Below are 27,710 nucleotides of genomic sequence, written 5' to 3' on the forward strand. Positions count from 1 at the left end.
TCAAAATCAAACAGACAGAACAAACAGATGGTACATCTGACCCTTGATGTCAAAACACTTTACTAGGACGGCTTCTTTTTACCAGATGCAACCAGACAGGGGCTGCACGGTGGCGTGGTGCAGTGTTTTTAACCAGTGTGCGCGGTCTATCGGTAGGCTGTGAGAGATGGTTTGGTGTGCTGTGATCCTTATTTTGATAAGGATAACTGTAAATTGTCAATACAAACAATTACATTTCCAGTTGGTGATTATTGTTAAGTTACAATAACACAGGCGCTTGGGAAATTTAATATTAAGGAAACCAAAAAAATAAAACCTAGAAGAAGCAAAAAGATAACAATAAGGTTATTTTCTTATGGCCATAGATTTTCATGATCTATTTTTTTTTTTTACATTTTTCTTGATTATGTGTTGTAATAAATAAAAATAATAAGCCAAAATACGGCTAATAAATAATGTTTCCAATTTTGCTCTAGTAAAAACTCAAAACAACATGATTAGAAGTAGTAATGTATGAATTTGTGTATAGTAAAAAGTATGCAAAGCATATTTTACTTGACTTTATTATATAAAACCTCTGTAATGTAAAGAGTTGCTCTTTTGTATGCATTACAAAAAGTAGGAATCCTTAAAAAATAGATTAAATGTTTTTAACACAAAAATGGGGTGTGACTGACTGGCAGAAAACAAACAATTGAGTTGAATCTATATTTTGGACCTCAATAAGAAACGTTTGAACCCTACCAATAGTATTTAGATGTTTTAATTAATTAAATCTACTTCAAAAACAATCCATTAAAGATGGAAACATGGAATCGCCCCATTATGCACCCTTACCAACACTAGAGGGAGCCATTGGAACACAGAGTTACTCGCATGCAAACACGATCACGTACACACATCTTGTCCAGCTCAGCTTGCTGTAACCGGCTGGGAGTCCGTCTCCGAGTTGACACCCTCCCAAAACCTCGGCAGCAGCGAAGCTGCACAGTCGACATGGCAAGAAAATATAGCAACAGTTTTCTACAGAACGATGAAGTTCTTCCAATTCTTTTGGAATAAGTGAGTAATATTTGCTAACTTTGATGATGTTTTCATGACGGAAGCGAACACAAGACACGGCAGGCTTTGTTTTTGTCGTATGGACAAATAAAAACGATGTTTTGTTTCTAACATGAAGAAATTTAGCTAACAAGCTAACGGCTAGACGGCAGCTAGCACTAGCATTTGTTCGTTAGCCTGCTAGCCTCTTGTGCTAAGTGACAAGTGGCGCATTTGAGCTAATTAGAAGGCAACGAACGTAATACTTTGTCATAATTACAAACGCTCATGCTATACTGAATTGAATTTAGTTTTTATTGTTCCACACTGTTGGAATATAATACGGAAAATATGCTTGTTAGCTTGAAATGCTAGCGTTACATAATATCACTACAACTGAAGTCGTTGTTTGTACGGTCTTGTATTTTCGCTGCTGCTTCCTCGACCAACGCTAAAAAGCAGTCAATATTTTTCAAAGTTTGACAAAGCTAATTTATTGTCAACATTAAAAATATTGGTTAGAAGTTGGTCAACAAAGGACTGTGTTTCGATTAAGAGGCTATTTGTTTTGATGTGTTCACTTTTACTCGTTAGCTATGCTAACAGACTAGCCACCCTTAGCCGATGTAGCTAAAAGTAAGCTAACACATAGCCTGGTAGTATTTCATAAACAGAATATTGTAATACTTGTCACCGGGTTAGCAAAATACTGAACCATTCTTTACTAAATTGTAACGCTTAAGGTTGGTTTCACTCTATTTGTTCTTCCCAAGAATGACTAGTTTATACATTCGATGTCGCAGAAAGTCTTGTTAGCTCTTTCAGTACCCTTTGTCCATAGTCATAGTGTTAACAAGCTTCTGCAAGTACGTCAGACATCGATTGTTTTGGCCATTTTTGAGTTGTTTTTCCTTGTTTATTTTGCAAAAGCGTTGCTTGTTATAATCGATTTAACTCTTGTGCGTAACTAATCTTACGTTGGGCATATGGAAGGGATTTTGATAGTTTTTAGCTACTTCCTAAACATATTTAAAGCAAATTTAATCACAAACATATTTTATTATTTTTATTCTTTAATGTTTCTAAATGTATGACAACTTTATTTTGCTATAATCTTTAATATTTTCTTTTTTCCCCTCTGTTCTTTATTTCAGTACTCATCACGAGATGTGATCCCATATCCACAATGTGTGAAGAGATTTAAGAACGATTGAGTTCGGAAAAAAATTGATTCCAGTGGAATCTTTCATATATCTCTATATATATAATTATATTTTCTTTTTGTGTTAAGTCTTACTCTCATCCCATTAACCTTTAACCATGCCAGTTCAAGCACCACAATGGACAGAGTTTCTGCTGTGCCCGATCTGCACACAAACATTCGAGGAAACTGTCCGAAGGCCGATCAGCTTGGGCTGTGGACACACTGTCTGCAAGATGTGCCTGAACAAGCTGCACCGAAAGGCCTGTCCCTTTGACCAGACAGTTATCAGCACAGACATTGAGCAGCTACCTGTGAACACAGCGCTGTTGCAGCTGGTGGGAGGCCAGGTAAGCCACTGGTTTTGGTCTCTGTAAAGCTATTGAAACTCTTTTTAGAAAGAGTTTGTCTTTTGCAGCAATGTGTGACTTTAGTGTTTTGCTCATAGAACAAAAATGTGTGTGACTGTCCTAATCCAGTTACTCGCATAAATGAGCAAATACTAATGCATTAGAATGTAACACCAAAATAAAGTAGTTATATAAGTTTGACGACACTAAAATGCATTGGGTAAAACCAGTTTGTCCTATATCTTGTCCAAATGAAAGTACAATTGCAGAATTACATGATTGCTACAAACTAGTGTGAAAATATGAAATCACATAAAAAAATAACTTTTAATTTCAAGATTTTCACAAGAAAAATCTATATAGCTTTTAAACTGGATTTTTTTTTTACTTTTCTAATGATCTTTATTTTACAAGCTTAAGAAAAAGTTATCCTACATGTATTTTGTGTTTCCTGCACTAAGTTGTGGTTGTTGTTTTATTCTTGCAGGTTCCAAAGGCTCAGCCAGTTGCCTTGATTACCAGTCCAGAAGACTCACAGAATTATGAGGTGGCCAGGCAGTGTGTGGAGGAGCTGGCCCTTTACCTCAAGCCCCTCAGTAACAACCGAGGTACTTCAGCATTTTCATCTGTCAATGTTGTTGTTATTTTTCCACTAAAATTTAGAGACATGCTTGGGCACTGCCGTTACAAGTGCAATATTGTTTTGAAATTGTATTATCTGTTGAAAAATAAAAAGCACTTCTAAGATGCAATGTATAAATTCAATGGACAAAATTTAATTAGTCTTCTAGTAAATGTGGACAAGGAAAAAAAAAACACCATTACAACATTTAATAATTATAATTTTCAATAATAATCCTAAATATATTTTGTGTAATTTAAGGATATGTGATGTCTCTAATGGTTTTCTAAATAACTCTATGAAATACTTAATGCAGGGGTGTCAAACTCAATCGCACAGGGGGACAAAATCCATAACAAACTTCAGGTTCAGGCTGAACAAGATAAACATTTATTGAACACACTAAAACTAAATTTTTAAAACTTAGTTTAAAACCATAGCTTTTTAACATTAAAATGAATATTAAAAAGGCAGGAATATTATTTCCAGAATAAATCAACTTAAACCTAAATAACTTTAAATATAAAAACACATTTTGTCAAAATTGTACAAGTTAGAAACAAGCGCAATATAACATCAAGCCATTAATGACGATAAAATTAAATAATCTGGAGGGCCGGATCTGGCCCCCGGGCCTTGACTTTGACACATGTGACTTAAAGGATACATAAGATGGATAATTCACATTTACTGCTCCTTCTTTATCGTTTTTGGTGAATATCTGGATATTGACAGCGTCCAATATATTGTTAAGACCAAATGAACAAATTGATTTTTTTTTTTTTTTAACAAAGTAGGTCAAATGGATTCTGTTGCTTTCTTTTGAAGAAATGTGCAGGTTTCTGTATTTAAGTAGCTCTCCTTACACGGTTATGTGGACTTCTAAACTGGATAGGAGCAAAACTCAAGTTTCTGAGTTTAATTTTTCTTAATTTGACTAAAAATCTGACACAAATAGTTCTACAAGTTGAGCTGCAGATGGTGTGTCAAGTTACTTTGTCACCATGTTAGCAGTGGTTGTGAAGCACAGTGTAGCAGGAACTCAGGAGAAAAATTCTAGAAAAAAATATATTTGCATTGTCACTGTCATAAATAGAATTATGGAGGGTATCTCTGAGTCAGTTATTCCTTTGAGGGTAATAGTTTTTGTTTACAGAGTCATTGTTGGGGTTAATGATTGATCATAGGAATGTCTAGTAAAGGAGGAAATGTTGAGGTTTGGTAGATTCTCACATGTTATTCTTATGTGAATATAGTAACATAAATCCTGACAATTACCGATTTCCGCAGACACATTTTTTTTTAAAGCTATAGAATTACCACCGTTTTCTTTTAAAGTGTTAAGAACAATACATTATAGAATATTACATTGGTTATAAAAATATGTTTTTATCCACAGAGATAACAAAACAAGCTTAAGAAAGATAGCTTAAGAAACATTAATGGACCTGGTGCAAAAAAAAATGTGTTGTCTACATTTTCCTTATGTTTTGGTATATCTTATGGCTCAAAATAATCAATCCAACCTGTAAACACTGAAGTTTGTTAAAATGAAATGATCAAAACACCAATGTCCCTTCTCCTTCGTGTCACTAAGACGATTATCCTTATTATTATTTTAAACTGCTCTGGCCAAATAGAGCACATATAATCTGCAGCATTTTGACCACTGATGTATTTTGTCAGAAATCCTTGTTTTAATATATGTATTCTTTTACATTTTGCCATTAAAAATTGATAATGCATTAAGTTTAACTTTTTTTGTAGCTATTTTGGGGGGGAAAATTAAGTGTGTATTTTTCTTTTTAATAAAGTGATAAAGTTTGAACGTAGAGAGAGTTCATTAATCTGTTAAGTCATTTTGTACTTTTGAACAATAATTTTTCTTTATTGAAGCATTTTGATGTCAATGTTAGTTCTAATGACTCCTAACAAGAAGGTTTCCACTACAAGTCTGAGCTGGGTTCATGTTCTATTGACATTTTGCTTCTCTCTGGTTTCACTTTAGGTGTTCCACTCGTCCTTTCAAGTCTATTTTTGCATCTACTCAGACTGAGTTTTCTGTGCTGAACTGTTCTCTCATAGGTTTATTTTGGATCACATGCACTTTATGCTCCAGTCTTGGTGATATTTATTAACCTCACCTGTGACGCGTCTGCAGGTGTGGGTCTGAGCAGTACAGCCCAAAGCATCCTGAGTCGACCCATGCAGAGGAAACTGGTAACTCTGGTCCACTGCCAGCTGGTGGAGGAAGAGGGCCGCGTCAGAGCCATGAGAGCTGCCCGCTCCCTCGGTGAACGAACTGTCACTGAACTCATCCTGCAGCACCAGAACCCACAGCAGCTCTCTTCCAACCTTTGGGCTGCTGTCCGTGCTCGAGGATGTCAGTTCTTAGGTCCAGGTAATTTAAAAGAAGATCACTGAAGTTTTAAGATTCTTTTTTGTTTTTCCTCAAATCTTTTGTTACCTAACATCTTCATTGCTCCTTTCTCCACCTATAGCAATGCAAGAGGAAGCTCTTAAGTTGGTCCTCCTTGCTTTAGAAGACGGTTCTGCTTTGTCCAGGAAAGTGTTGGTTCTTTTTGTGGTCCAGAGGCTGGAACCACGCTTCCCTCAGGCCTCTAAAACTAGCATAGGCCACGTGGTGCAGCTCCTCTACAGGGCTTCCTGCTTTAAGGTGTGTCCCATCTGTCAACTAGAAGAAATATCGATTAATTAATATTGTCTTGATATTAAGATACAGGTTTCTATAATCATTTGCCACTGAATAGTTTCTTTAGATGTTGAACAGAGTTGTCTATTTTGACTCTTTAGGTCACCAAACGTGATGAAGATTCGTCTTTGATGCAGCTGAAGGAAGAGTTTCGTACTTACGAGGCTCTAAGACGTGAGCATGACTCTCAGATCGTGCAGATAGCCATGGAAGGTGGATTACGCATAGCACCTGACCAGTGGTCTTCTCTGTTATATGGAGATCAATCTCACAAGTCTCACATGCAGTCTATAATAGATAAGGTACATAGCAATTTGATTCTGGATTCAGTTCAATTGCCAGTTTTTGCTTTGCTACATTTGTAATGTTCCTTTCTATTGTGTTTTCTGTACTTTATTTAGCTGCAGACCCCAGCATCTTTCGCCCAAAGTGTCCAGGAGTTGACAATTGCACTGCAGAGGACCGGAGACCCAGCCAACCTGAACAGGCTGCGGCCCCACTTGGAACTACTGGCAAACATCGACCCCAGTCCAGGTTAGAAACATTTGCTGCACATTTCGTGGAAGTACATCATGTAGTGCAGACTGAGTGGTTTCTAATTGATTTTTTTGTTTTCTTAGACGCTCCTCCTCCTACGTGGGAGCAGCTTGAGAAAGGGTTGGTAGCAGTGAAAACGGTGGTACACGGCCTAGTTGACTTTATCCAGAACCACAGCAAGAAAGGAGCTGACCCTCAACAGGTCAGTGTTTTGGTGTTTTGCACTGCAAAAAGTATTTAAAAGTTGTCAGATGGATTTTGATCTAAAAAAACAAACAAACACTATTAACGTTTAAAATACTAATCTCCTCAGATGTATTCATTTAAATGTCATGTATTTTTTGCTGTTTGCCATGATTATTTTGGGCAAAACAGTTGAGCAATGTGTTAGATTGACTTTTGGAGGAGAAACTTATTACTTCTTCTAAATATTTTCATAAACTATAAAGTTTGTTGGTTGTTGCCTAGAGCTCTTTTTAGAAATAGTATTTTCTTTTTGTCATTTTTGGATGTCTTATCAAAATATGAATATAATGGAAGGTTTATTTAATCGAACGAAAAATAGTATTTTTGATGTAGAAACTGCTCTGTTGTAGTGCAAAATATTCTTTACAATCTGATATTTACAGTAGTATGCTGTTGTAAATTATGAGATCTTCAAAAGTGAAAGAACGCTGTTTCCTTGCTTGCATGACAGGGGAAATCCTTGAAGTAGGAGGAAAACCCCTCACTACACACTTTATGTCCTTTCCATATTTATTAATTTTATTTAAGGGGACAATGCAATTTAAAAGAAAACCACATGATCAAACAGGACTAACACATGGTTTTTAAAAAAGGCAGAATTAGCCAAAAGGCTGGTTTTCTACTGTGGTCCCTTGGCCATGATGAAGAAAGCAATAAAAACACTAAGAGGAATAAAAATCTACAAATGACATATACATTAAAAGCTAATAAAATATCTACACTACACACTTTGTATCCTTTTCTGAAACAGATGGTGCTTTTTTCACACTTTTCTCTCATTAAACTTTCAAAGTTCAAACTTTTTTTGAAAAATAAGTCCAATATTACAGAATGAAAGTAAAGATCTGCTCACAAAGATTTAGATAAATTTGACAATCTGAATGGATTCTTTGCAAGAGACGGCACAGAGGAGATTGTCAAAGTCAGCAGCCAATCAGGATACAGTACACTGCACTGTAAAATAAAAATCAGCAAAACCAATAAAGGTGAACCACAATATGGGGAAGGGACACTTTATCTTTAATATTGTGGTATTATTGGGTTTTCACACAGAAGTTGAGATTCAGCAGTGACATACACCACTGCTCATTGGTTTTACTTGCTATATATGCTCATATTGAGGTCTAACAAAAACCTCATTCAAAAAAAGGTTTCTGTCTTTAATAGTAAACAGAGTGATGTTTATGGTTTCCCTCCAGCCTCCTCAGCACAGCAAATACAAGACCTACATGTGTCGTGACATGAAGCAGAAGGGAGGCTGTCCTCGTGGAGCCAGCTGCACCTTTGCTCATTCTCAGGAAGAACTGGAGAAGTGAGTCTAAGATGCTTCTACTGCAATAATTATGCTCTATCCAACATTTACTGTTCTATTCCTAACCCTCCATCTGTTTTCTGTTGTTAGGTATCGTAAGATGAATAAGCGTCTGGCAGCCCGCTCAGGTGTGCTTCTGCCAGAGGAGGGGATCCCCCTGGAAGCAGGTGTGACCCGGAAGCCCTCTCCCCTCACCAATGGCAGCGGGACACCAAATTTACCCCAACTTATCCCTCGTTGCACCGACACTGTCCCATATAAGATTTTGACTGATCCCATGAAGATGGATGGAAGAGGTTCAAACGCTCCAGGATCACCACCGGATCCGTGAGTTATTATTTAAAAAATAAAAAAATACCATCTGCACTGATTTTCCTGGTATTGCTTAGAGTATGTAGTGATTTTTAGTATGTATGTATAAGAGGCTGATTTATTAAAATATTCCTCTAGCCTGGGCCATGGACCAAAAAGTCACATGCCTATCCCACCTCATGCCATGGGCCACCCACGGATGCCAGCAGATCACCTCTCAACAGTGAAGCATATGTCTGGGGTACCCAGAGGTTCACCGGTGTATCCTCAGCGACACCCTGACCTGTGCTATGACTCTCGCCCACCACCTGCCTCTCAGTATGAGCCCCCTCAGTACCCCCCGGGTAAGTTAAGACTATTTATCTCTCAAAAAAAAAAAAAGATCCAACTAATGAAGAAATAATGTGATGTTGACATTCACGTTTTGTGCTTCACTGGTGTTGGTTATTTCATAAAGACTTTTAAAATATTATGTACTGACATTTTAACACACGTCTTGTTGCCTCTTCTGCTTGGATTACACTAAAGCTGTGTAAAAACAAATGCAGTTTCCTTTAACTCTGCAAAAACTAATGAAAGCTGTGGTATGTATGCCAGAAATGTAGTCATGCACCTTTAGAGACTCGCCTGCGTTGCAAATACTTGTTCCTCTACAAACAGGAAAAACTACAGCCAGCTTCTAATAAACCAAATAAATCAAAAATAGGAACAGAGCTTAAAAAGACTAAATGTGTTTTCTCAGCATTAATTAAATACCCCAAAAGATCCATACATTTTTTAAACATTCAATACAATGATGAGGAAAAGGGATATTAGTAGAGTAGAAGGACAAGTTGATGATTTTTTATCATTTGTCATCAGATTTCTATATTATATCTGAAAACTAAGGACTTCATCTTTTCCTCTGGTGCTTTTAATAACAAAGAATAATAGTTAAAGCAGCAACAAATGCATGTTGATAGTTTATATTTATTTGCGACATTTCTTTGTCCACTTGAAATCTCCTGCCCTATTTATTTAACTAGAAAAGAACTCTGATTACAATTAAAAGAATGTTGTGTGCATGCATGCAAATAGGGAGTTGACTGAAGTTTATTGTTTACCAAAGTAAAAGAATGAGGAACTCAAAGCTTGTCTAAAGTTTAAAGAGATTATTCACAGAATAAAAGCTATGTTCAAAACAATGTTACACTGCACTTGTACCCATCAGTGTTTAAGCGTTTCTTTAAAATAATCCAAATATCATTGGATTAAACAAGAATTAGATTTAACATTCTAAGGAGAAGATAAATGTATATGAAGTTTATGACATTTTTATTTTGTATTTTTTCACATTGATTAGTCCAAAAGCCAAAAACGGCGTGCCACACTTTTTTTTTTTTATCGTTTTCTCATCATAACAAGATAGTGGATCTTGTTATGATGAGAAAACAAAATTTGTTTCCTTGTCACAGCAAAATAATGAATATACTGTATCACTATAGTGTCCTTCTCTTCCTTTCCGAGACTTCACTTGGTTGAATCACAGACACCTGGTCCCCTGAGTGATGCGTTCACTGAGCTTTGGACTTCTGCAGCAAAACAAATCAGAAAAAATCTCAAACACCAGAAGAATGGATCCATTTATATTTTAGCGATTTAATAGTGTCGACATTTTTCTGAAAAACTACTTTGTTTTTCTGTAAAATGTGTAAAAATGAAAAAAGTATTGTTGCAGACCGAGTTGGGCTGAGTGGCTGTTTGGGTCCGCTGAATTCCGGAGCTCATTGAATACATCATGCAGTGGTGCTCATCGGCCATCGGTTCTGTTTGTTCAGGGGTTTTAGGGAAATAAAGGGAGGGACAGAGTTAAGATGGTTGAGGAATGTAGATCCACTACGAAATAAAAAAATAAGCTAGAAAAACAACTTTTGTGGAGTTTTTTTTCTGCTACTGTTTTTGTTTTTAGCCACTAAATAAAAAAGCTTAAAACAAGTGAAGAAAACAAATTTAATTTTCTTATAATAATGAGATAGTATATCATTTTACAACGAGAGAACAATAAAAGAAAAAAATAAGTAGAGCTGGCCGTTTTTGGATTTTGTACATTATTATTGGCAAATGACAAAACATTAAATGAGATTTCCTGATTTTTACATAAACCTGTGAAAACTTGATTTGTTAGAAATCACAGTTTTAAATATTACCATGAATTGTTTAGTTTCTACATACAAATATTCTGACCCGTTTGTAATTTGATGTTTAGGAATTAAAAAAAAAATTGTTACCAGATGCTGTATACATTTGGCTTCCTATTAGGGGTGGGGGATAGATATGATGGTACAAAACTGTTTTACGATCTCCAAAGCTGATAATGTTTCATTTTTGAGAGATCGTTTTATCACGATCTTCTACGAAAAGCTGCACAAGCGAGAAGGCTAAACTTGTTGACTGGCACACGTGTGTACCGCGGACCACCCCACCCCCCCTACGCGCGCACCTCGCACTAGCATTATTAAAATCAACTCTTCGTTCATATCGAATGGAGTTCGTGTCCAATTCATGCAAATCGTCTTTGTTTTAACATGCCCTGAAATAACTGCTTCGCGGCTCCATAACAGTCTCGCCGGGACATTGTATGGCAAGCCAAAGAGATCAAAAATCACTAGGAAAAGCGAGCACGGGAGTGTAACGTTTTACGGATATTTATTATTTTAAATATTTAAATGTTCCCATAGTTAGTTTCAAAAAAACAATTAATACCCCAAAATAATTTTAACTGTTTTATTCATGATTTAATTTGGACATTAGGGGGATGGGACGAGAACATTTGTATTTTAAGGTGAACTCCAGATAGATTTGGTATTTTCAACAATATTTTTAAGCATTCTTTTCTCTCAGTTTTTGCAATGTTTTGATGATATAAATATTGTGTGTAAAGTACTTTATATGCTTATTGAATATATAATTTGAAGCATTTCCAAAAATATATTTAGCTTTTACCTTGTTGTTTTTTTCTATATATATATATATATATATATATTACAATTTTCTAGATGATTTAGACATCTTTATTTTAAATGTTTGTGCAGTTTAAATAAAAAGAAATAAAAATATATTGTTTTTCTGGAAAACCCTTATGTCTGACAGGTGTAAAAAGCAGATTTATCTGTAATTTTAAGTTATTTTTAGTCTAGTAATGTGATTTTAATCTGAACTGTTGTCTCTCTTCAGGTTACCCATACCAACCTTCGCCCCAGTATGTTCATGGGGAGTTCATGCGTAACCCTCCTCCCCCAAGTGAGTCAGGACTGCCTTACCAAGACCCCTATGCTAACTACAACCACCAAGAGCATAACTACCAGGCCCCTCACTCCAGCCAGCATTTCCCGTATCCCCACCCTCCCTATGACCGAAATCCCCCGGGCTCCTACAGCCGCCCACCACAACCCCCACAGCCTTATCCGTCTCAGAGGGACGACCATGTGAGAATTCAGAGTCCAGTCCCTCTAGACGTTCCCCCGCCCGCAGCAGGACAGGCTGGCTCCCTCTACCACCAAGAGACAAGTGCCCGCGATCGCTACCCACCGGACGGCTACTATGCACCAGGAGCCCAGCCTCCATCAATGAGGCCTTTTGTCAAGGTAAAGCCTCTTTATGTTTTGTCATTTTTTATTATTTACAAACCAATCTACAGCACACTTGTCATGTTTCTGCTTTTTTGTCTGCAGCAGTCACAGCCCAGCCTTGACTACCTGCATCAACGTCGGCGGGAGCTGCTATCACAGCTTGAGGAAAGGAAAGTCATCTCCCCGCCGCCATTCGCCCCCTCGCCCACTCTCTCCCACACCTTCCCCAGCGATTACCCCTCTGAGGTGGGTCCAGTTTCAGATAATATCTCTAGTTTGATAATCACTCGTTATGCTGTTGTGACAGATAAATGTGTGTTTCTCTTTGTGTTTGCAGTGTTTGCACGGTGATGATGGCTCCAAACCGATGATGAAATTCAGAGAGCCCGACTATGCGGGCCAGTACTCCCCTTGGTCCTGTGAAACTATTGGTTCATACATTGGTACAAAGGATGCCAAACCCAAAGATGTTATGGTTACTGTTCCTATGGACATGATGGTAAGAGCTGATACAGAATAAGATGCTGCAATAGTCAACATCAGAGATGGAAATTGTTACGTCTTCAATGAGTATTTCAGTTTGATGCTAGTTGATGGGATTTTAATCATGTTTTTACCTCATGCTGTGGTTATAGAATGTATGTTTTGGTCTCTCCCTCTTTAGACCTCCACACACTAACCTCTTCTGTTTGTATCGCTCCTCTCCTTTGTCAGAATGTGGACGCGAAGGGTTCAAGAGATCTATCCTTAGATGTTCCACGGAGGGGCACAGAAGTGAAAGATGACGACCCCATTATCCCGTTTGGACCCCAGCCCACTGTGTCGCGCTTTGGTGCCATCTCTCGCACTTCAAAGACAGGCTACCAGACCAATTTCCCTGTGCAGACAATGCCCTCCGCCCCTCAGAACCCCAGCTCTAAACACATGGCTATGTCAGGTAAGACACTGTGAATGATAGATTTTGTTGACTATGAAACATTGTTTCTGGCGCTTTGGTTGTTGTGGTTTTGATGGCTAGCTGCCACCATATTCTCAATGCAGGAAAACCCTGTTTAGATGTAGATTCTTTAAGGTTTTCTTACTCTGAGCTCACATAGCAAACGTTACAGCCCAGGTGCGATGTGGGTTTACATGATAACCTATGGAGAGAAAATAGACTCTGATTTGTGCATGCGTAATTCTGGATTTGTGTGTGTGTAATTCTTGATTTGTGACTCATATAATACATTTTGGGCATTAGCAAAAAAAAAAGGATCGAAAGTGATCATCAGTGGGATTTCCTCTCGCATCAGAGTCGTAAAGCTAGCTGTAGGAGCCCAATGTTAAACAGTAGGATTTGACTCTTGAGTTTCTTGGATAGATGCATTGTTAGAAAAATCATCAATTGTAGTGTTTCCTGAGTCTATTGGATTTTAGTAAAACTAGAACCTGCATTCTAAACATATCTTACTTCAATGAATATGGTGTTTTTGGCCTTTTTAACATGTTCTTGTAGCATTTGTAATGACGGAGGACATATATTAAGAAAGTCAAGCTAAAAGTTGCATTTCTGAGTATTTATTCAAATCGTGGTGAATTCAAGAGCAGAAGAAAAATGCAGTTAAATAAAGCCTCTAGCTGTTATGCACACACTACAATCAGCAGGCCACAAGCTCCCCACTCTGCTTGATTACAGTGAATCCACCTGCAGACAAATAGATGCAATAATGTCCATTAAAGTATTTTCCTGGTCTGAGCCGGCTCAAAACTGTATATCTGGATAGCTTCGATGTTGCTCGCTAATGCTAGCTTGGTGTTGTGAAGCTCTGTAAGCTTTGGAGGGAATTTCTTACAAACTACTGCCGCTCTGCAGAAACTATGTCCTGGAAAACGACAGAAGTTCTTTAATTTTCCTTAAAAATATTTGTATTTAAAAGACCACTAGGAACGATTTTAGAATAGATCAAAAAATGATTGAAGTGGGACTTTAACTTGGTGCTCCTCAAACCCCATTGCTTCTCGTAATATCTGTTATCAAAACGTTTAATGTAGATAAACAGTTTTGATAACTGCAGTAAGTTTTCCTCCTGGATTTCTGTAATGAGTTTTGGAGGAGGTTCCACTCTGAAAATTCGACTTCCTCCTGAACGAGCTTCTCACTCCTTTCATTTCACTGCTTTCCTGACAGCAGAATACTCGTACGGAAGTCATGGCGCATGGAGTGGGCCTTCATACCCCTCTCAACAAACCCCCTCCTCTCAGGGACATTTCAGTGACCGGTGAGTCGGCTGTGTCTTTCTGTCATTACTAGTTTTGTGAATAAACATGTTGAACTTTCAAAGCAGTTTAAAAAAAAAAATGTTGTTTTTTGGTTGAATTTTCATGCCAGCCTTGCCCCTGACAGAGAACAGTTAAAGATTGAGCTGCAGCAGGTTAACCAGCAGATCACCCAACAGACTCAGTTGCACAATATGGAGGTGTGTAAATCTTTGGAAAGTTTGTGGAAAAAATGTCAAATTTCAAGGGTTGTTTTCATGTGTGGATTAAAAAATGATTAAAATATGAGGTTTTCATTTTCCCTCCAGGCTGCCAGTAACTCTCTACTTATGCAGAGGGAAGCTGGTCAGAATGCACAGCCCAGCCAGGGCCAGACAGCAATGCCTACACAACAGCAACAGCCCAAGTGGCCAGCAGGGGGAGCTAGTGCAGCAGCCGTCTCCAGTGAACAGCTCAGCCTGGAGCTCCACCAAGTGGAGAGAGAAATTGGCATGAGAACCCGTGAGATGGCTATGGTGAGAGGAGCTTGTTGTGCACATTCAAGCTTTGATAAAAAGGAAAATTGCTAAAAAGTATATTTGTTTAATTACAAAACAAGCAGGAAAACCAAGTAAGCCATGATGTTCAACAGTACAAGATGAAGCCTGCAGAGAACGGACAACCGGAGCACAAGGCTCAGCTGGAGGACATTTCCCTGGGTCTTGGGTAGGTGTAAATATCTTTTTGATGCTTTTCTCACATCTGTTCTTGTCATAACGTTTCTCTCCTCCGAATTCAGCGAGGTGTCCAATGGTTCCAGCAATCTGCAAGAAAGTGCAATGGGCGGGTCCATGCTGGCGCTGACAAACAAGACTTCTGCTTTGAGCCTGTGTTCTGATCCAGATGCTGCTGGTTCAGAAATGCAGAAAAATGGTGTCCATTCATGCTCTTAAGAAGTACTCATCTCCACACACATGCAGATTTTATGAACACACAAAAGTCAATTAAAAAGCAGGACACACACAACCGTTCTATTTAGAAGATGAGCAGTATCTGCCGTGAAGAATTTTCTTTTTTTTTGTTCTGTGAATGAGCTTTTTTTAATGACTTTCCTTGCCTGGAAACCAGAGCATATGATAACATTTGTGTATGTTATTTTTTCTTTAATTGTTTTGTATTGGGATTAGATCAGCAAAGCTTGCGATTGATATATACAAGAAGAAAAAAAAAATGATGGTGATGTTGACAGTTGTTAAAGTAGAAACGGCCATTGTATTTTTGAAACACAACAGACGAGGCAAAGTTTTAGACTTCATTAGTTTGGTTTGGGTTAGACGCTTTCCTGTGAGTGACCAGTTAAATGTAGCGATTCACAAGTTAACTAGCATTGTCCTGTCACGTGCTCGGAGGAACCGTCACATGATCTACAAAGGTATTCTAGGAATGAACAGACATCCATGGCTGGGTACTCGCCCCCAAAATCGTTAAGAGGTTCTCCAGACGTAGATTTCTGAGGAGGGAAACATCATCCAGACTGTACCACTTACATGTTTTTTTGGGGGGGGGTCTTAAAGGTTGTACTTTATTTCTCACATGCAAAATCTTTTAATTATTCCTGCATTTTTATAAAAACACAATATCTGTTCTTATTTAGGACATTAAATGAAAGCATTCTGTTTTAAAGATTGCGGCAAAAACAATAAAATGCCATCTTAATTGTTTTTTTTTTTGTAAAAGAATTCTTGGAGCTCAGGTGGAGCACTCTGCTGGTCTGTAGTTGAATTCCTCACCCCTCGGTAGGTCACGTGTCCTCGGGCAATGCACTGAATTTCACTTGCCCTCAATGTTAGGCGGGAGAGAAAAAAACACTCAATTAGTTTAAAGAAAAAGAAGTGCCTCATGCAAAAAAAAAAAAAAATAAATGAAATTAAAAATGTTTTAATGGGTCATCAGAAGCTTCAAAATCATAAATTTTTGTTTTCACCGGTTTAAATTCTCACTCTATTACAGGATTTTTACATTTTTGTTTACTAAATGTGCATTTTCAGGGTTAAAAACCTCCAATAGTCGATCATTTCCCTCCTCAGAGCGTCTAATCTGGCCACATGAAAAGCCTCCCCATTGGGATCATCTTGTCATATGTTCTCCTAACTTCTATGAAGTTGCCTTTATTGGTGTTGCATTGTTTAAAACTTCATTATTTTTTGTCTTGTGTTTTACATGATTAAGATTTTGGGCGGTGCAGATAACCACATTCAAGCGTTTTTTTCTGTTTGCAGCTGGAAGAAAAAAAAAAAGACAGATCTTCAAAAAGCTCCGTGCGTTTATTGTAGTTCTTTAAATGTCAAAACCATTTATTTATACAAAACCTTTTTGTGTAACGTGCTGTCACCATCACCATCATTACTTATTGCTCTTTCTCCATTAAATATAAATTGTTTACTGCCGATGCTCAACATGGAGCTCTTTGCCTTTTTGTAAACAGTTAGAAACCTGCTGAGAGCAAAGCAGTCTTTGGGATGAAACGGTTAAAAGATAGACTCTGTAATTTGGTCAAACAAGGGGCCCTCAGAAACGGACTTTTTTTATATATATAAACCCCCATTAACTAATGAGCACATTTTAATAGACACAAATCTTTTTGTGTCTGTCGTGCTCATCGGTTCTTGATGGGAGCCAACTTTTCAGCATCATGATGGCAAATTTTTACTTTTTTTCCCCCATCTACTCTTAAAGCCTTTGGCTGCTCTTGCTACATTTTTTAGGTACACAGCTCACTTATACATACAAGTATGTATTCATACATTAATATACTAAAGCACTATTAACGTGCCACCTCTTACTCTACTTGCTCAGCATTTATATTAAATGATCTCTACTTAGAATCCTTTTTTTTTTGTTTCTTTTTTGCCGTGTGCGTGTTTGTATTCTGTCCAGTGGTTGCCAGCACAGACTTTATCCTTTTCAAGATGAAGGACCTCTGTGTTTATTGATGGTTGTTCACTTAATCTTTTGTGTTCAAACAAAGATGTTCTTTATAGGCTATGATTTCAAAGACGACAAAAATCTGTAACTTCAGAAAATTTAAATGGAAATATCTTGTGTGTGCTAGACTGTATTGTAGAAATTGTACCCTGATTCAGCTTTTTTTTATTTTATTTTTTTTAATTTCCTTAACTCCCATGAAAGTGTGCTGTACCAGTTGATAGTGTTGAGGATATAGAACAGTGTTGGGGGTTGCCAGTCACTGCCTCAAAAAAGGAAAGGTAAATCTGACCTTTTTATTGCTTTATTCCATTGTTTCTGCTTTTGGAGCGTAAAATCCCACAAATCCAAACGTACGAGTTACATAGATGGACTCAAAAAGATCCCAGTCTTGTCCTCCTTTCAAAAAAAATCCCCAAACTGAAATGGCAACAATACTTTTTTGTGAATTTTTGTTTTCTGCTTGTTTTGCAATAGTTGAGTAAATTTACTGACCTGCAAGTCTTAATGCATCGTCAGATTTTATTCGACAGCTTTAAGAGTGACTTGAGTGAGGCAAACTGCTTAAGGTGTTGTTTTTTATTTTATTTTTTTTATAGGTAGTTGCTTAAAATGATTCTACCAAAACTTACCATAAAATATAATTTAAGGAATAGGGCTTTATTATAAATTGGCTAAATTAATTTATGATAACTTAAATACGAGTCAACCCCAACTACAGAAAAGCTGATTACATGTCTAAGTACTAAAATTCCTTTAGGAGAATCTCCTCACAGTAACGTACAGGGATGTTTACTACAACTGTGTGAAGAGAGTGAGATCTTAAATTAAAACCAGCTTCAAATGACCTGAGGGATCGCTATTTACCTGCTTAGAAAGGTGCAAAAGCTGTGTACAGTGGTGCATAGAAATACTTTTAGCACAGACTCATCTGAAGTTGTACACGCATCATTTTGGTTCTTGAAAAGATAGAAAGACGTACTTTAATTTCCACAGGGCTGCATGGCGTCAATGAGAAAAAGGATCTGTGTTCCAGTCTTGTTTGTTTCTGAGTGGAACTGCGGCCTACACCTCTTCCAGACAGTCAACCCCCCCTTACCCCCCCCACACCTTTGACCACTGACCTCTGTTACTGCTGTTTAAGGCTCACAACGTTTTCCCAGACTTCCTGGGGAAAATTCACAAATGGCTTTTTATATGATGAATCCCTTGTAAAATATCTCTTAAATTAAGGTACAGGTTTGATTTCAACAAGAAAAAAAAAGTTTTTATATGTATATTATACTCCATTAAGGAATGTCTAGAATTATCTTCCTCCAATGTGGATGTAGCCATTATAATGCCATTTTATGACTTTGTAAGAGAATTCACTGTGTGAAAATTGGTTTGCATTTTTGTATAATACAATCTGCTTTTTTGTTTTGTTTGATATGAGAGGGAGGTCAAACTGGATGTTTTATTAGAGGAAAAAAAGATCCTGTTAAATTGAGTAAACACAATGTAAAGTATGTGCAACAGTGATTCTAAGCTGAGGGAAAAGAATAAATGATATTGCTAACTCTTGAGTGTTGTCTTTCAATTTGTGTCACTTTTCTTGCTTAAAGGAGCACCATCACCACATATAGATTTTTTTTCTAATTTATTTCACCTTTTTGGTATGAATTTTATACATTTTTAAAGTAGATTAATGCTAAAATTCACACAGTTTTCTTAGCTAATTCTCACATTTTCTACTTATTCTAGTGATCAGAAAAAGGTTAAAATAGATAAAAGACTTGGATTATTCATATTTTATTATTCGGTTCAAGTTTTTAATAAACACGAATGTTAAAGGCAGTTTTTTATTATGCAAAAAAAAAAAAAAAAGTAAAACCAAAACCTAAAGTGGCAACACAAGTGTTTGTGGAAAATCCATCTTCAAATCCCACTAAACCCCTTTTGGGGTCATGGGGCGACTGGAGCCTATCCCTACTACTGATGGGTGAAGGCAGAGTTCACCTCTCCATTCACAACTGGCACATTTTTGGAAAACATGCACCTGGAAATAATGCAAAGTCCTTACAGAAAGAACCCAGCTGGGATTTGAACCAGGGCCTTCTAGATGTGAAGTAAAAGTGCTAACCACTACACCACAGCCTGCTTAGTAGAACAGACACAAACAAGAATAATCACAATGTGTTGTTAAAGTTTTAAAAACTTCATTCCTTCTTTCAAAAACTGTACAGACACATCTTATTAGATCAGTTATCTTTCCACACTGAAAGAAGGTTCCAGAACGGTCTCTATTTTTCTTATTTCACATTAGTTGGATCCCAAGAGACGCGTCTCCCATCATGCAGGCTCCCTAAAGCAGCCATGTCTGCGTCTTCCAGCTGAAAGTCAAATACCTGTGAAATAGAAGAACAAAGTAATCGAGTACTTGGTAAAAATAAGAAAAACAATTGTTTTATTCACATTTTAAAAAGTTGCTTTTTAAAGCTTCCTTTTTAACTCAACGGTATTACTTCTATTTATTTTGTTAGTAAACTGCATTTAACCAAAAACTGATCTCCAACAATTAAGTTGATAATTCTTCAGCTTTAAAGTGTGGCGGTGCGAGCAACTACTACAATTTCTGAAATCAAAAAAGAAAAATGGACTCACTTGACAATTTTCTTGTATCCTGTCCTTTTTGGTAGACTTTGGTATCGTGACGACTCCATTCTGACAAAAACGTAGAACCAAATACAAAGGCGTTCATGGGTATTTTCATTTGATGGAACTAAAATGATGCACATCTACCTGAATGCTCCAGCGGATGCAGATCTGAGCTGGCGTTCGTCTGTTCTTGTGTGCGATTTGACAAACAGTGGGATCGCTGAGAATCTGACCCTTGGCCAGAGGACTATAACCCTCAAACACAATCCCTTTCTCAGCACAGTACTCCATCAGGGCTGTGGGCTGCTGGTATGGATGATACTCCACCTGACAAGTCAGCACAACCACCAATATCATAAGGTTAGGAGCATAACTAGGTTGTACGTAACTGGAGGAAGATTTTTGCAGTAAAGCAGGGGCATCAAACTCAATCACACAAGGGGCCAAAATCCAAAACACACCTCAGGTTGTGGGCCGAACAGGATAAACATTTATTGAACACTCTAAAACTAAATTTTAAAACTTTAAAACCGTCACTTTTTAACATAATTTTGAACTAGATATATAGCATTACTCATGACAATGCTAGTGTGAATGCTGCAAGCTGAATTTGGCAGCTGAAGATTCTGGAACTGATAGTTAAAAACGCTGAAACTGATAGCTGAAAATGCTGAATGCCAGCTAAAATATTAACTAAATGCCAAATTAGCCTGACTTAGGTTAGCCAAAATAGCTAGCATATAGCTGAAATATTGGCTAAACTCCAAAACAGCCTAAAAAACCTGAAAAAAGGGCTAAATTAGCCAAAACAGCTAGCATGAATTTGGCCGCTGAAGATGCTAGTGTTGATAGCTGAAGATGCTGAAATTAATAGATGAAAACACTGAAGCTTATAGCTGAAAATGCTACAGCTAATAGTCAGCTAAAATATTAGCTAAGAGCCAAATTAGCAAAAAAAACTTGAGTTAGCCAAAACAGTAGCTGAAAGTAGCTGAAAATATAGCTAAACTTCAAAATAGCAGTGAAAAAAATTAAGAAAAAAGCACAAATTAGCCAAAACAGCTAGCGTGTAAATATTAGCAAAACTCCAAAACAGTTTAAAAAAATTAAAAAAGGAAACCCCAAATTGGCCAAAACAGCTAACATGTAGCTGAAATATTAGCTAAACCCCTAAAACATCCTGAAAAAATCGTAGTAAATGCCAAAATAGTCCGAAAAGCTAGCAGTCAAACTTTTAAACTTTAAGGTCGTAATTTTTCAACATAATTATGAATAATAAGCAGGTAGGAATATTAATTCAGAATAAATCAACTTAAACCTGAAATAACTTTCAATATTTTACTCTCCAAATTTGTCAAAATTATACAAGTTAGAAATGAACGCAAGATAACATCGGACCATTAATAACAGTGGAATAAAGATCTGGAGGGCCGGATAGAATTACCCGGAGGGCCGGATCCGGCCCCCGGGGCCTTGACTTTGACATATGTGCAGTAAATCATCCCACTGATCTTTCTAAAAAATAGTTTTTGCACAAATTGCTACTTACTTTATTTATGAAAACTTCTGTATTTGTACCCAGTGATGTAGAAAAACATCATTCTCATTGGTCTATGAACCGATTAGACAGAACATTTGGCCAAAACGAGCACATTCTAAGAAAAATAATGCATTTGAATAAATAGAAGTAAAAATAAAAACATACCTGGTTAACATGTGGTATCACACTACAGTCTTCTTTTAACTGCTCAAGGTGGTTGATCAGAAAGTTGCTCACCCCAATACTACGACAAACACCTATGATGTCAGAAATGTACAAATTTATGAAACAGTTAATGCATCTGTGACTATCTAACTAGAGATTAATTATATATCTATTTTAGAGTTTTAATTCAGTGTAATAAATTTGTTTTAAACACAAAATGAAAATAAACACAAGAATTAAAAAATACAAAAATAAAAATATTCAAGTAAAGCTAACAAAGTGTTTGAAAAGGATTAAGTAGTAGAAAAGTCTTGTGTGGTCTCACCCCTTTTTTCTATTTACAGTTTTTTTTTTCTCATAAAACACGTCAAATTACCTCCTGTTTGACACGTATGTACGATGACATTTGCTTGTATGTTTATAATGATCATTTCAGGCCTTGTGAAGATTTAACAGTGACATCTTCTATGTTTTTTTAAATAAATGTAAACTTTATTTAAATGATAGGCACATTTTCTTTTTTGTTGTACGAGTACTTTTCTTTTTGAAGTTCAGCTGTTGTCTTAAATCGTAACCTCCATCTCTATCCTTGAACATTTGTTGTATGTTTGCTGGAAGTAAGTTGTTTGTGGTTTTAAACATAATAATTTATAAGTGAGTGTATGACGTGTTTTTCCCAAAACTGTAATGCCTTTGGCAGCTTTGGTTCTGACCTGCTTTATTTGTGGCTTCCAGTTTATTTTTTGGTCCATGATGACTCAATTTCAGTTACTCTTTCTATGACGTGAGTGTCTATAACAACTAAATCTGTAGGAATATGACAATTTACGAAAATCATGTATTTTATTTTGTTGACATTGATTGAGTTTATTTATATCAAACCATTGTTTTAGTTTCCTTAATTCTGTATTTACAATTTTTACAACTTCCTTGAGAAATGTTTGAGACTTATTTTAGAAGCAGTCAAAAGTAATATTTCTCTAAGTCAGCTGTTACCTTCTTTGTAAAGTTCCTCCAAAGCTCTCCAGGTCTCAGCTCTCACTTCTCTGTTGGAGCCTCCATGATTTAGTGACTCTGGCCAGTGCATCAGATACAGATCTAAAAAAGAAGAGAGGAATTAACAAACACTACAGAAACATCTGAATTTAACCTTTTGAGGTTACTTCTTAATTTTTAAGGTTAATATGTCTAATTTCCCAGAGTAAAGAATTAATAATGTATAGAATTACCAAAATATTCAACTCCCATCTGTGAGCATGAGTCCAGACAAGCCTTTCTGGCAGCTCTGTATCCATAGTCTCCAGGCCAGAGTTTATTTGTAAGCCAGAGTTCACTTCGATCCAGTCCACTTTCTTTAATGGCTTTGCCCAGATCCCCCTCACAGCCGTAGCGCTTTGCGGTGTCAATATGGCGCACGCCACATTCAGTAAGTGCATAAATAAGGGCATCATGGGAATATCCACCATCATGGGATGTCCCTGAAAAAAAGATTAAATACATACATGAGATTATATATTCACTTCAAGTTATCTTTTTTTTAATAATATTTGATAACTGATTAATGCAATCATTATGTGTTTACCCCCAATGTTTGCCTAAAAAACAACAACAAAATGTAACAAATTTTGCAACACATTTTCTAATTAATGTAAGGACTCACAACTTCAAATGTGGAAGTTTCTAAGTTTTTACATGAAACGTATAAGCATTTAATTAAAGAATTTGCACACTTCCGGTGATCTTAAAAAAATATTTTTCAAAATAAAACTCACCTAATCCAAGAATTGGGATCTGCAAACCGTTGTAAAGCGGGATTGTAGAGCATCTTAATTCCGGAACTAAAGGCATATTATCTGTTCGCCGATGATTATAGAAGACGGGTTTAAGAAAAGAGATAATATTTTACTACTTTTTCAACAGAAACTGGTATGAAATTCTGCTAAAGTAGCATTGCATAACTTACTTTGTATTTTTGTGGACAATGAAACTTTTCAGAATCTACTTTCTGAACGCGGGTCTCCTTCTTTCACAACCTAAATAGAAGTAAATTAAAATTAAAAGGAAGTAAATCATTTTAACTTTCAGTTTTGCAGATGGTTACTCACGTGACGTGTTTGGAAAAGCAGTATAAAGTTGATACATTGTTATCGCTTTAGCCGCAGTGACCACCAGGGTTATTTCTTTTTATATGAAAGACGAAAAAATCGTAATAAAAACAGTAATATAAAAAGTATATTAGTTTTACTGAGTTTTCATGAATCTGGAACAGGCGCGTGGGGGCTGTCCAGAGCCAGTAGGCGGGGCATAACGAAATGAGCAACAGCCATTGTTGTCCAATCACATTTCAGGAAGTAAAATTCGGGCCCGCCTCTTTATTCCCCCCTTTTTGTTTTTCTTTTTGATGTAACTTTTGGAAAAAATATCTAAACAAAAATGAGCTTAATTAATTTTAGATATTATAATGTTTATAAACAAGTTTTGGTTTTCTGAAAATAGAAAAATAAAAAAAGAAGGAAATAATGGGGAAAATTCCATAAAAGTCAGAGTTGACGTCAGATGTGACGTTCCAGCTACGTGAACAACATGGCGTCCATGTAGCGAACTGGGATGTCAACATTGTGCACAAAATGAGGTAGGTTATAAAAAAAAACGACAAAGCAACGTTATCAATGATAATTATTATATTTTACAAAAGGAGTGGGATTTTATCCCACAAAAAACGAGTGAAAAATTACAAAGAAGTCAGTTTAGATATAAACTAATAGAAAAGAATGAGAAAACTGCTCCTCAATTTTTGTTTTTGCATTGTGTTCTTGACAATTTAACATATTTAAGCTAAAACTTTACATTTTTGTGTAAAAACAAACCTCATATGGATTTAAGCTGAGCCACTCCCCCTAATGCAGGTTTTCCCGTTGCTCCTTTGGGATTCGTCCAAAGTTTGTGGTTTTCCCCATCCTCCTCATCCTCTTGGTGGGAGCTGCTTTGACATCCCTGCTTCCACCAGCTGAGGACCATGGAGGTGCTGGTGTTCTGGGGGTTCTGCGCCGGGCCACGCCGCAGAACAAGCCGGAGCCTCCACAGGAGGAGAAGTTCACCATCATCATCCAGACTTATAACCGCACAGATATTCTGCTCAAACTCCTGAACCATTACCAGGCTGTGCCTCATCTTCAGCGCATCGTCATCATTTGGAACAACATTGGCGAGCAGACTCCAGAAAAGTTATGGGACTCCTTGGGTCCTCATCCGGTACCCGTCGTCTTTAAGGAAATGAAAATCAATCGGATGCGGAACAGACTGCAGCCATTTTCAGAAATTGATACTGATGGTTAGTAAATACAACTATATATTGTGATTATCCTAAAAGATCAAAAGGTTTTTAAGTTGTTTTATTCTAATCCTGTAGCTGTTTTGATGCTGGATGATGACACACTCATCAGTGTTCCTGACATCAGCTTTGCTTTCTCCGTCTGGAAGGTAAACCTTTTTAATGTCCCCAAACGGCATTTCTGTTTAACTTCTGTGCTCTAATTCTGTGTGATAGTTCCTCTGCAACACACACCTTTGATCCAATTGCTAAACCATGAATATTTGCAATTTTCTAGCAATTTACAGACCAGATTGTTGGTTTTGTCCCACGAAAACACGTTTCCACACCGGCTGGAGTTTATAGTTACGGCAGCTTTGAGCTGCAAGATCCAGAAACATCTGGAGGAGACAGGTGAGTTATTTTAAATAGAATCTTTCACAGTCTCTTATCAGCTTTACAAATGCTGACATGCACTCATTGCAGGTACTCCATGGTTTTAATCGGTGCAGCCTTCTTCCACCGTCGGTACCTGAAGCTCTTCCAGGATCAACCTCAAGAAGTCCATTCTCTGGTGGACCAAACGCAGAACTGTGATGACATCGCTCTGAACTTTGTCGTAGCATTGCACATAAGGAAACAGTCAAAGGCGAGCGTTAGACCTTCTGGGGTTTTTGTCAAACCTGTTGACCTTCGTAACCTGGAGAAAGATGCTAACAGTGGATATCAGGGAATGTGGCACCGTCCTGAACATCTTCTCCAGAGGTCCTACTGTCTGAACCGACTGACGCACATTTATGGCGTCATGCCTCTCCGCTACTCCAACCTGATGGTGTCCCAGATGGGTTTTCCGAGCTATGCCAACCATAAGAGTAGAGGCTGAGGAGCTTCCTTCTGAGACAGCTGAAGATGATCACGCTGGTGAGTTTATTTGTGTTACTTTGTGATCAGCTGGTGTTTCAAAGATGGTGAAATCTCTGAGGAGCAACTTGATGTTCTTAAAATGTGAATCTTTTGAGGACAAACTTGAGCCATAAGATTGGCTGTTACATTTTTCTGTTTTATGGTCATGAATCTTTTTGATGTTGTTTTTTTTAAATGTTAGTTTATAGAAGAGAAATCTTTAAAAAAAAACTTTAAAAAAAATCAAATTTCAATGTATAAGAGTAGTTAAGATCATTTAAAATAATAAGCAATCAAATAAATGTGTAACCAATTTTACATAGACTGATTTTTAGAATTATCGCGTGAGTGTTAGAGTTTTTGTAAGTTTGTGGTGAATAATAATAATAAAAAAAATAAATTAAAAAATGAGTTCTCAAGTTTTTTCATATATATGTTGGTAAAATGTGAAAAGAAGCTCAAAATGAAGATTTAAATAAAGAAAAACTGCAGAACATTTATTTTAAACTAAATAATCTCATTTGCCTTAACCCACTCACATCTGTGTGATCAAAGCGGTTCAGCGGTCAAACAATTATATTGTCCTTACCTTCTCATCCAGTAGAACTCTAACAAACTGATAACCAAGCAAGCATTTTTCTTTTTTCATGAAAATATATATATTTTTTGTGTTTCAAGATCTTTGCAGACAGACAGTTACAAATAGTCAAGAGAGGAGAATCTATTTAATTTTCCAAGGAAAAAGGCTTGAAATCAATTTATGTTTTTGGTGACTATTTTTTTTAACTTCTGGTAGTTCACAGATTAATTTTGAATTATTTCAAACTGTTCATTGGACTGTATAACTTTTTTATGGAGTGAAAATAGAAAACTTTTTCTTATTTTTTTATTACCTATAACTATATTGTGACAAACAAGGGTGAGAATATTTAAATTTTTATTAAGGAGTTAAAAATAGTTGCAAATGCATCGACATGCATTAAACATCTTTTTCTTATGTCGCCACATCAACTTCCATTTAAAAGTTTCTTGACTCGTTTAAGTAATCAACCTTAAGAAATCATTTGGGATGGAAAAAAATCATCAAAACTGAATTGAAAACCTAAACAACTTCAAGCATTCTTACTTAGTCATGCTTCACACTCAAAGCCAAACACTGACTGGACATGAGAACAGTAGAAACAGAAAAATGGGGTGCATGAAGTTTGGCTTTTTAGCACCAAAAGTTTGACTCAACCAAATTGTTCTTTATTGAACCACTGTTTCCATTGTCCATCGCCACAAAAAACCTGTTAAGTTGCAACTCAGAGACAGAAAACTCTGGAAAAAAAAAAAAAAAAACAGTATTCAAACAAATTTGGATTGAAACGGCGTTCTCTCACACGAGTGAACCCCCACTTTACGTCACTGAAGAAAACAAAGTCTTTGCATATTCAGAAGTACGTTTTGGATCTCTGGGCTCTTGCAGAGTTTTATGGGTGTCCAGATCCTCCACCAGAACCAGGTTTGGATCCCTTAGAGCCCGGAGAACGGATGTCGTGCCAGAGTTTCACTAGAGGTTCCCTTTTTCTCCAGATCAGTTTGTGACCGTATGCAACGTACCATCTGTATTATAAAACAGAAAGTGTGAAAAAGAGACAGATATTTAAATCAAAATTTAAGCTTTTACTTTGAAATGTAAGATAATCAGTCAAAAAATGTACTTAACATGTTTCATTAGAGTAAAAAATAATAGATAATCTTAAAGCACATTTTCAATCCTTTTTAGGGCTTTTATTTGATCAAAGTTAAAAACTAAAAAGTTGCTAAATAATGTTAAAAAAGTGAGTGTTCTAAATCATAGAAAAAAAGTTAAACGGATTCTAACTCAAGACTTTTATTCCAACAGTTCACAATGTTTTATACTAACTTAACATAAACAGGGAAATGAATTGACTATAAAAGTAGGAAGACGCTCACACTCCAAACAGAGCTCCACCAAGGTGAGCTGCAT

At 36.7% G+C, this 27,710-nt stretch overlaps 4 protein-coding genes across 11 annotated transcripts in view; 2 read left to right on the plus strand and 2 right to left on the minus strand.

Annotated features, from left to right (window-relative positions):
- The first annotated feature begins 692 nt into the window (after positions 1–692).
- Positions 693–18,727, plus strand: rc3h1b (ring finger and CCCH-type domains 1b). Of its 6 annotated transcripts, none has more exons than XM_024262421.2 (20): positions 693–1,062; positions 2,196–2,592; positions 3,080–3,200; positions 5,376–5,615; positions 5,716–5,891; positions 6,029–6,229; positions 6,329–6,461; positions 6,548–6,666; positions 7,910–8,022; positions 8,113–8,349; positions 8,473–8,678; positions 11,548–11,957; positions 12,045–12,188; positions 12,280–12,441; positions 12,657–12,879; positions 14,110–14,200; positions 14,311–14,398; positions 14,507–14,713; positions 14,797–14,903; positions 14,977–18,727. In XM_024262421.2, exons 2-20 carry the CDS (start codon positions 2,362–2,364, stop codon positions 15,128–15,130), a joined length of 3,363 nt encoding a protein of 1,120 aa, XP_024118189.1. In that variant the 5' UTR covers positions 693–1,062; positions 2,196–2,361; the 3' UTR covers positions 15,131–18,727. The 6 variants fall into 6 exon arrangements, with proteins under 6 accessions (XP_024118189.1, XP_024118195.1, XP_024118192.1 ...); XM_024262427.2 differs by having other exon boundaries at positions 694–1,062; positions 14,113–14,200; positions 14,800–14,903; XM_024262424.1 differs by lacking the exon at positions 693–1,062 and having other exon boundaries at positions 2,362–2,592; positions 14,326–14,398.
- Positions 18,728–18,989: 262 nt separating this feature from the next.
- On the minus strand, positions 18,990–23,833 carry zgc:110366 (uncharacterized protein LOC550476 homolog). 2 transcript variants are annotated; one of them, XM_024262434.2, is made up of 9 exons: positions 23,610–23,833; positions 23,468–23,537; positions 23,277–23,357; positions 22,734–22,982; positions 22,501–22,602; positions 21,505–21,596; positions 19,944–20,126; positions 19,806–19,865; positions 18,990–19,549 (listed from the first exon to the last, which is right to left on the minus strand). In XM_024262434.2, the coding sequence occupies exons 3-9, from the start codon at positions 23,350–23,352 to the stop codon at positions 19,454–19,456; spliced, it is 858 nt and encodes a 285-aa protein (XP_024118202.1). In that variant the 5' UTR covers positions 23,353–23,357; positions 23,468–23,537; positions 23,610–23,833; the 3' UTR covers positions 18,990–19,453. The 2 variants fall into 2 exon arrangements, with proteins under 2 accessions (XP_024118202.1, XP_024118203.1); XM_024262435.2 differs by lacking the exons at positions 23,468–23,537; positions 23,610–23,833 and having other exon boundaries at positions 23,277–23,454.
- A 147-nt stretch (positions 23,834–23,980) lies between these two features.
- The window catches only part of extl2 (exostosin-like glycosyltransferase 2), a 4,732-nt gene continuing 1,002 nt past the window's right edge, over positions 23,981–27,710 (plus strand). The window contains exons 1-5 of one of the 2 annotated variants that reach the window (XM_024262440.1): positions 23,981–24,136; positions 24,411–24,835; positions 24,914–24,984; positions 25,113–25,228; positions 25,301–25,735. In XM_024262440.1, the coding sequence (XP_024118208.1) occupies positions 24,132–24,136; positions 24,411–24,835; positions 24,914–24,984; positions 25,113–25,228; positions 25,301–25,697 (1,014 nt within the window). In that variant the 5' untranslated portion in view covers positions 23,981–24,131 and the 3' untranslated portion in view covers positions 25,698–25,735. Of the gene's footprint in view, positions 24,137–24,410; positions 24,836–24,913; positions 24,985–25,112; positions 25,229–25,300; positions 26,126–27,710 lie in introns of those variants that run through there. The other variant, XM_024262439.2, reaches the window with a different exon arrangement.
- The window catches only part of LOC112139607 (presenilins-associated rhomboid-like protein, mitochondrial), a gene marked incomplete in the record, with an annotated part of 6,537 nt that continues 5,464 nt past the window's right edge, over positions 26,638–27,710 (minus strand). Inside the window, 2 exon segments of the mRNA XM_024262438.2 lie at positions 26,638–27,322; positions 27,677–27,710. Of these exon segments, the coding sequence (XP_024118206.1) occupies positions 27,190–27,322; positions 27,677–27,710 (167 nt within the window).

This window comes from Oryzias melastigma, unplaced genomic scaffold, assembly GCF_002922805.2.
Source record: "Oryzias melastigma strain HK-1 unplaced genomic scaffold, ASM292280v2 sc00306, whole genome shotgun sequence".
In the NCBI taxonomy this organism is placed as follows: Eukaryota; Metazoa; Chordata; class Actinopteri; order Beloniformes; family Adrianichthyidae; genus Oryzias; species Oryzias melastigma.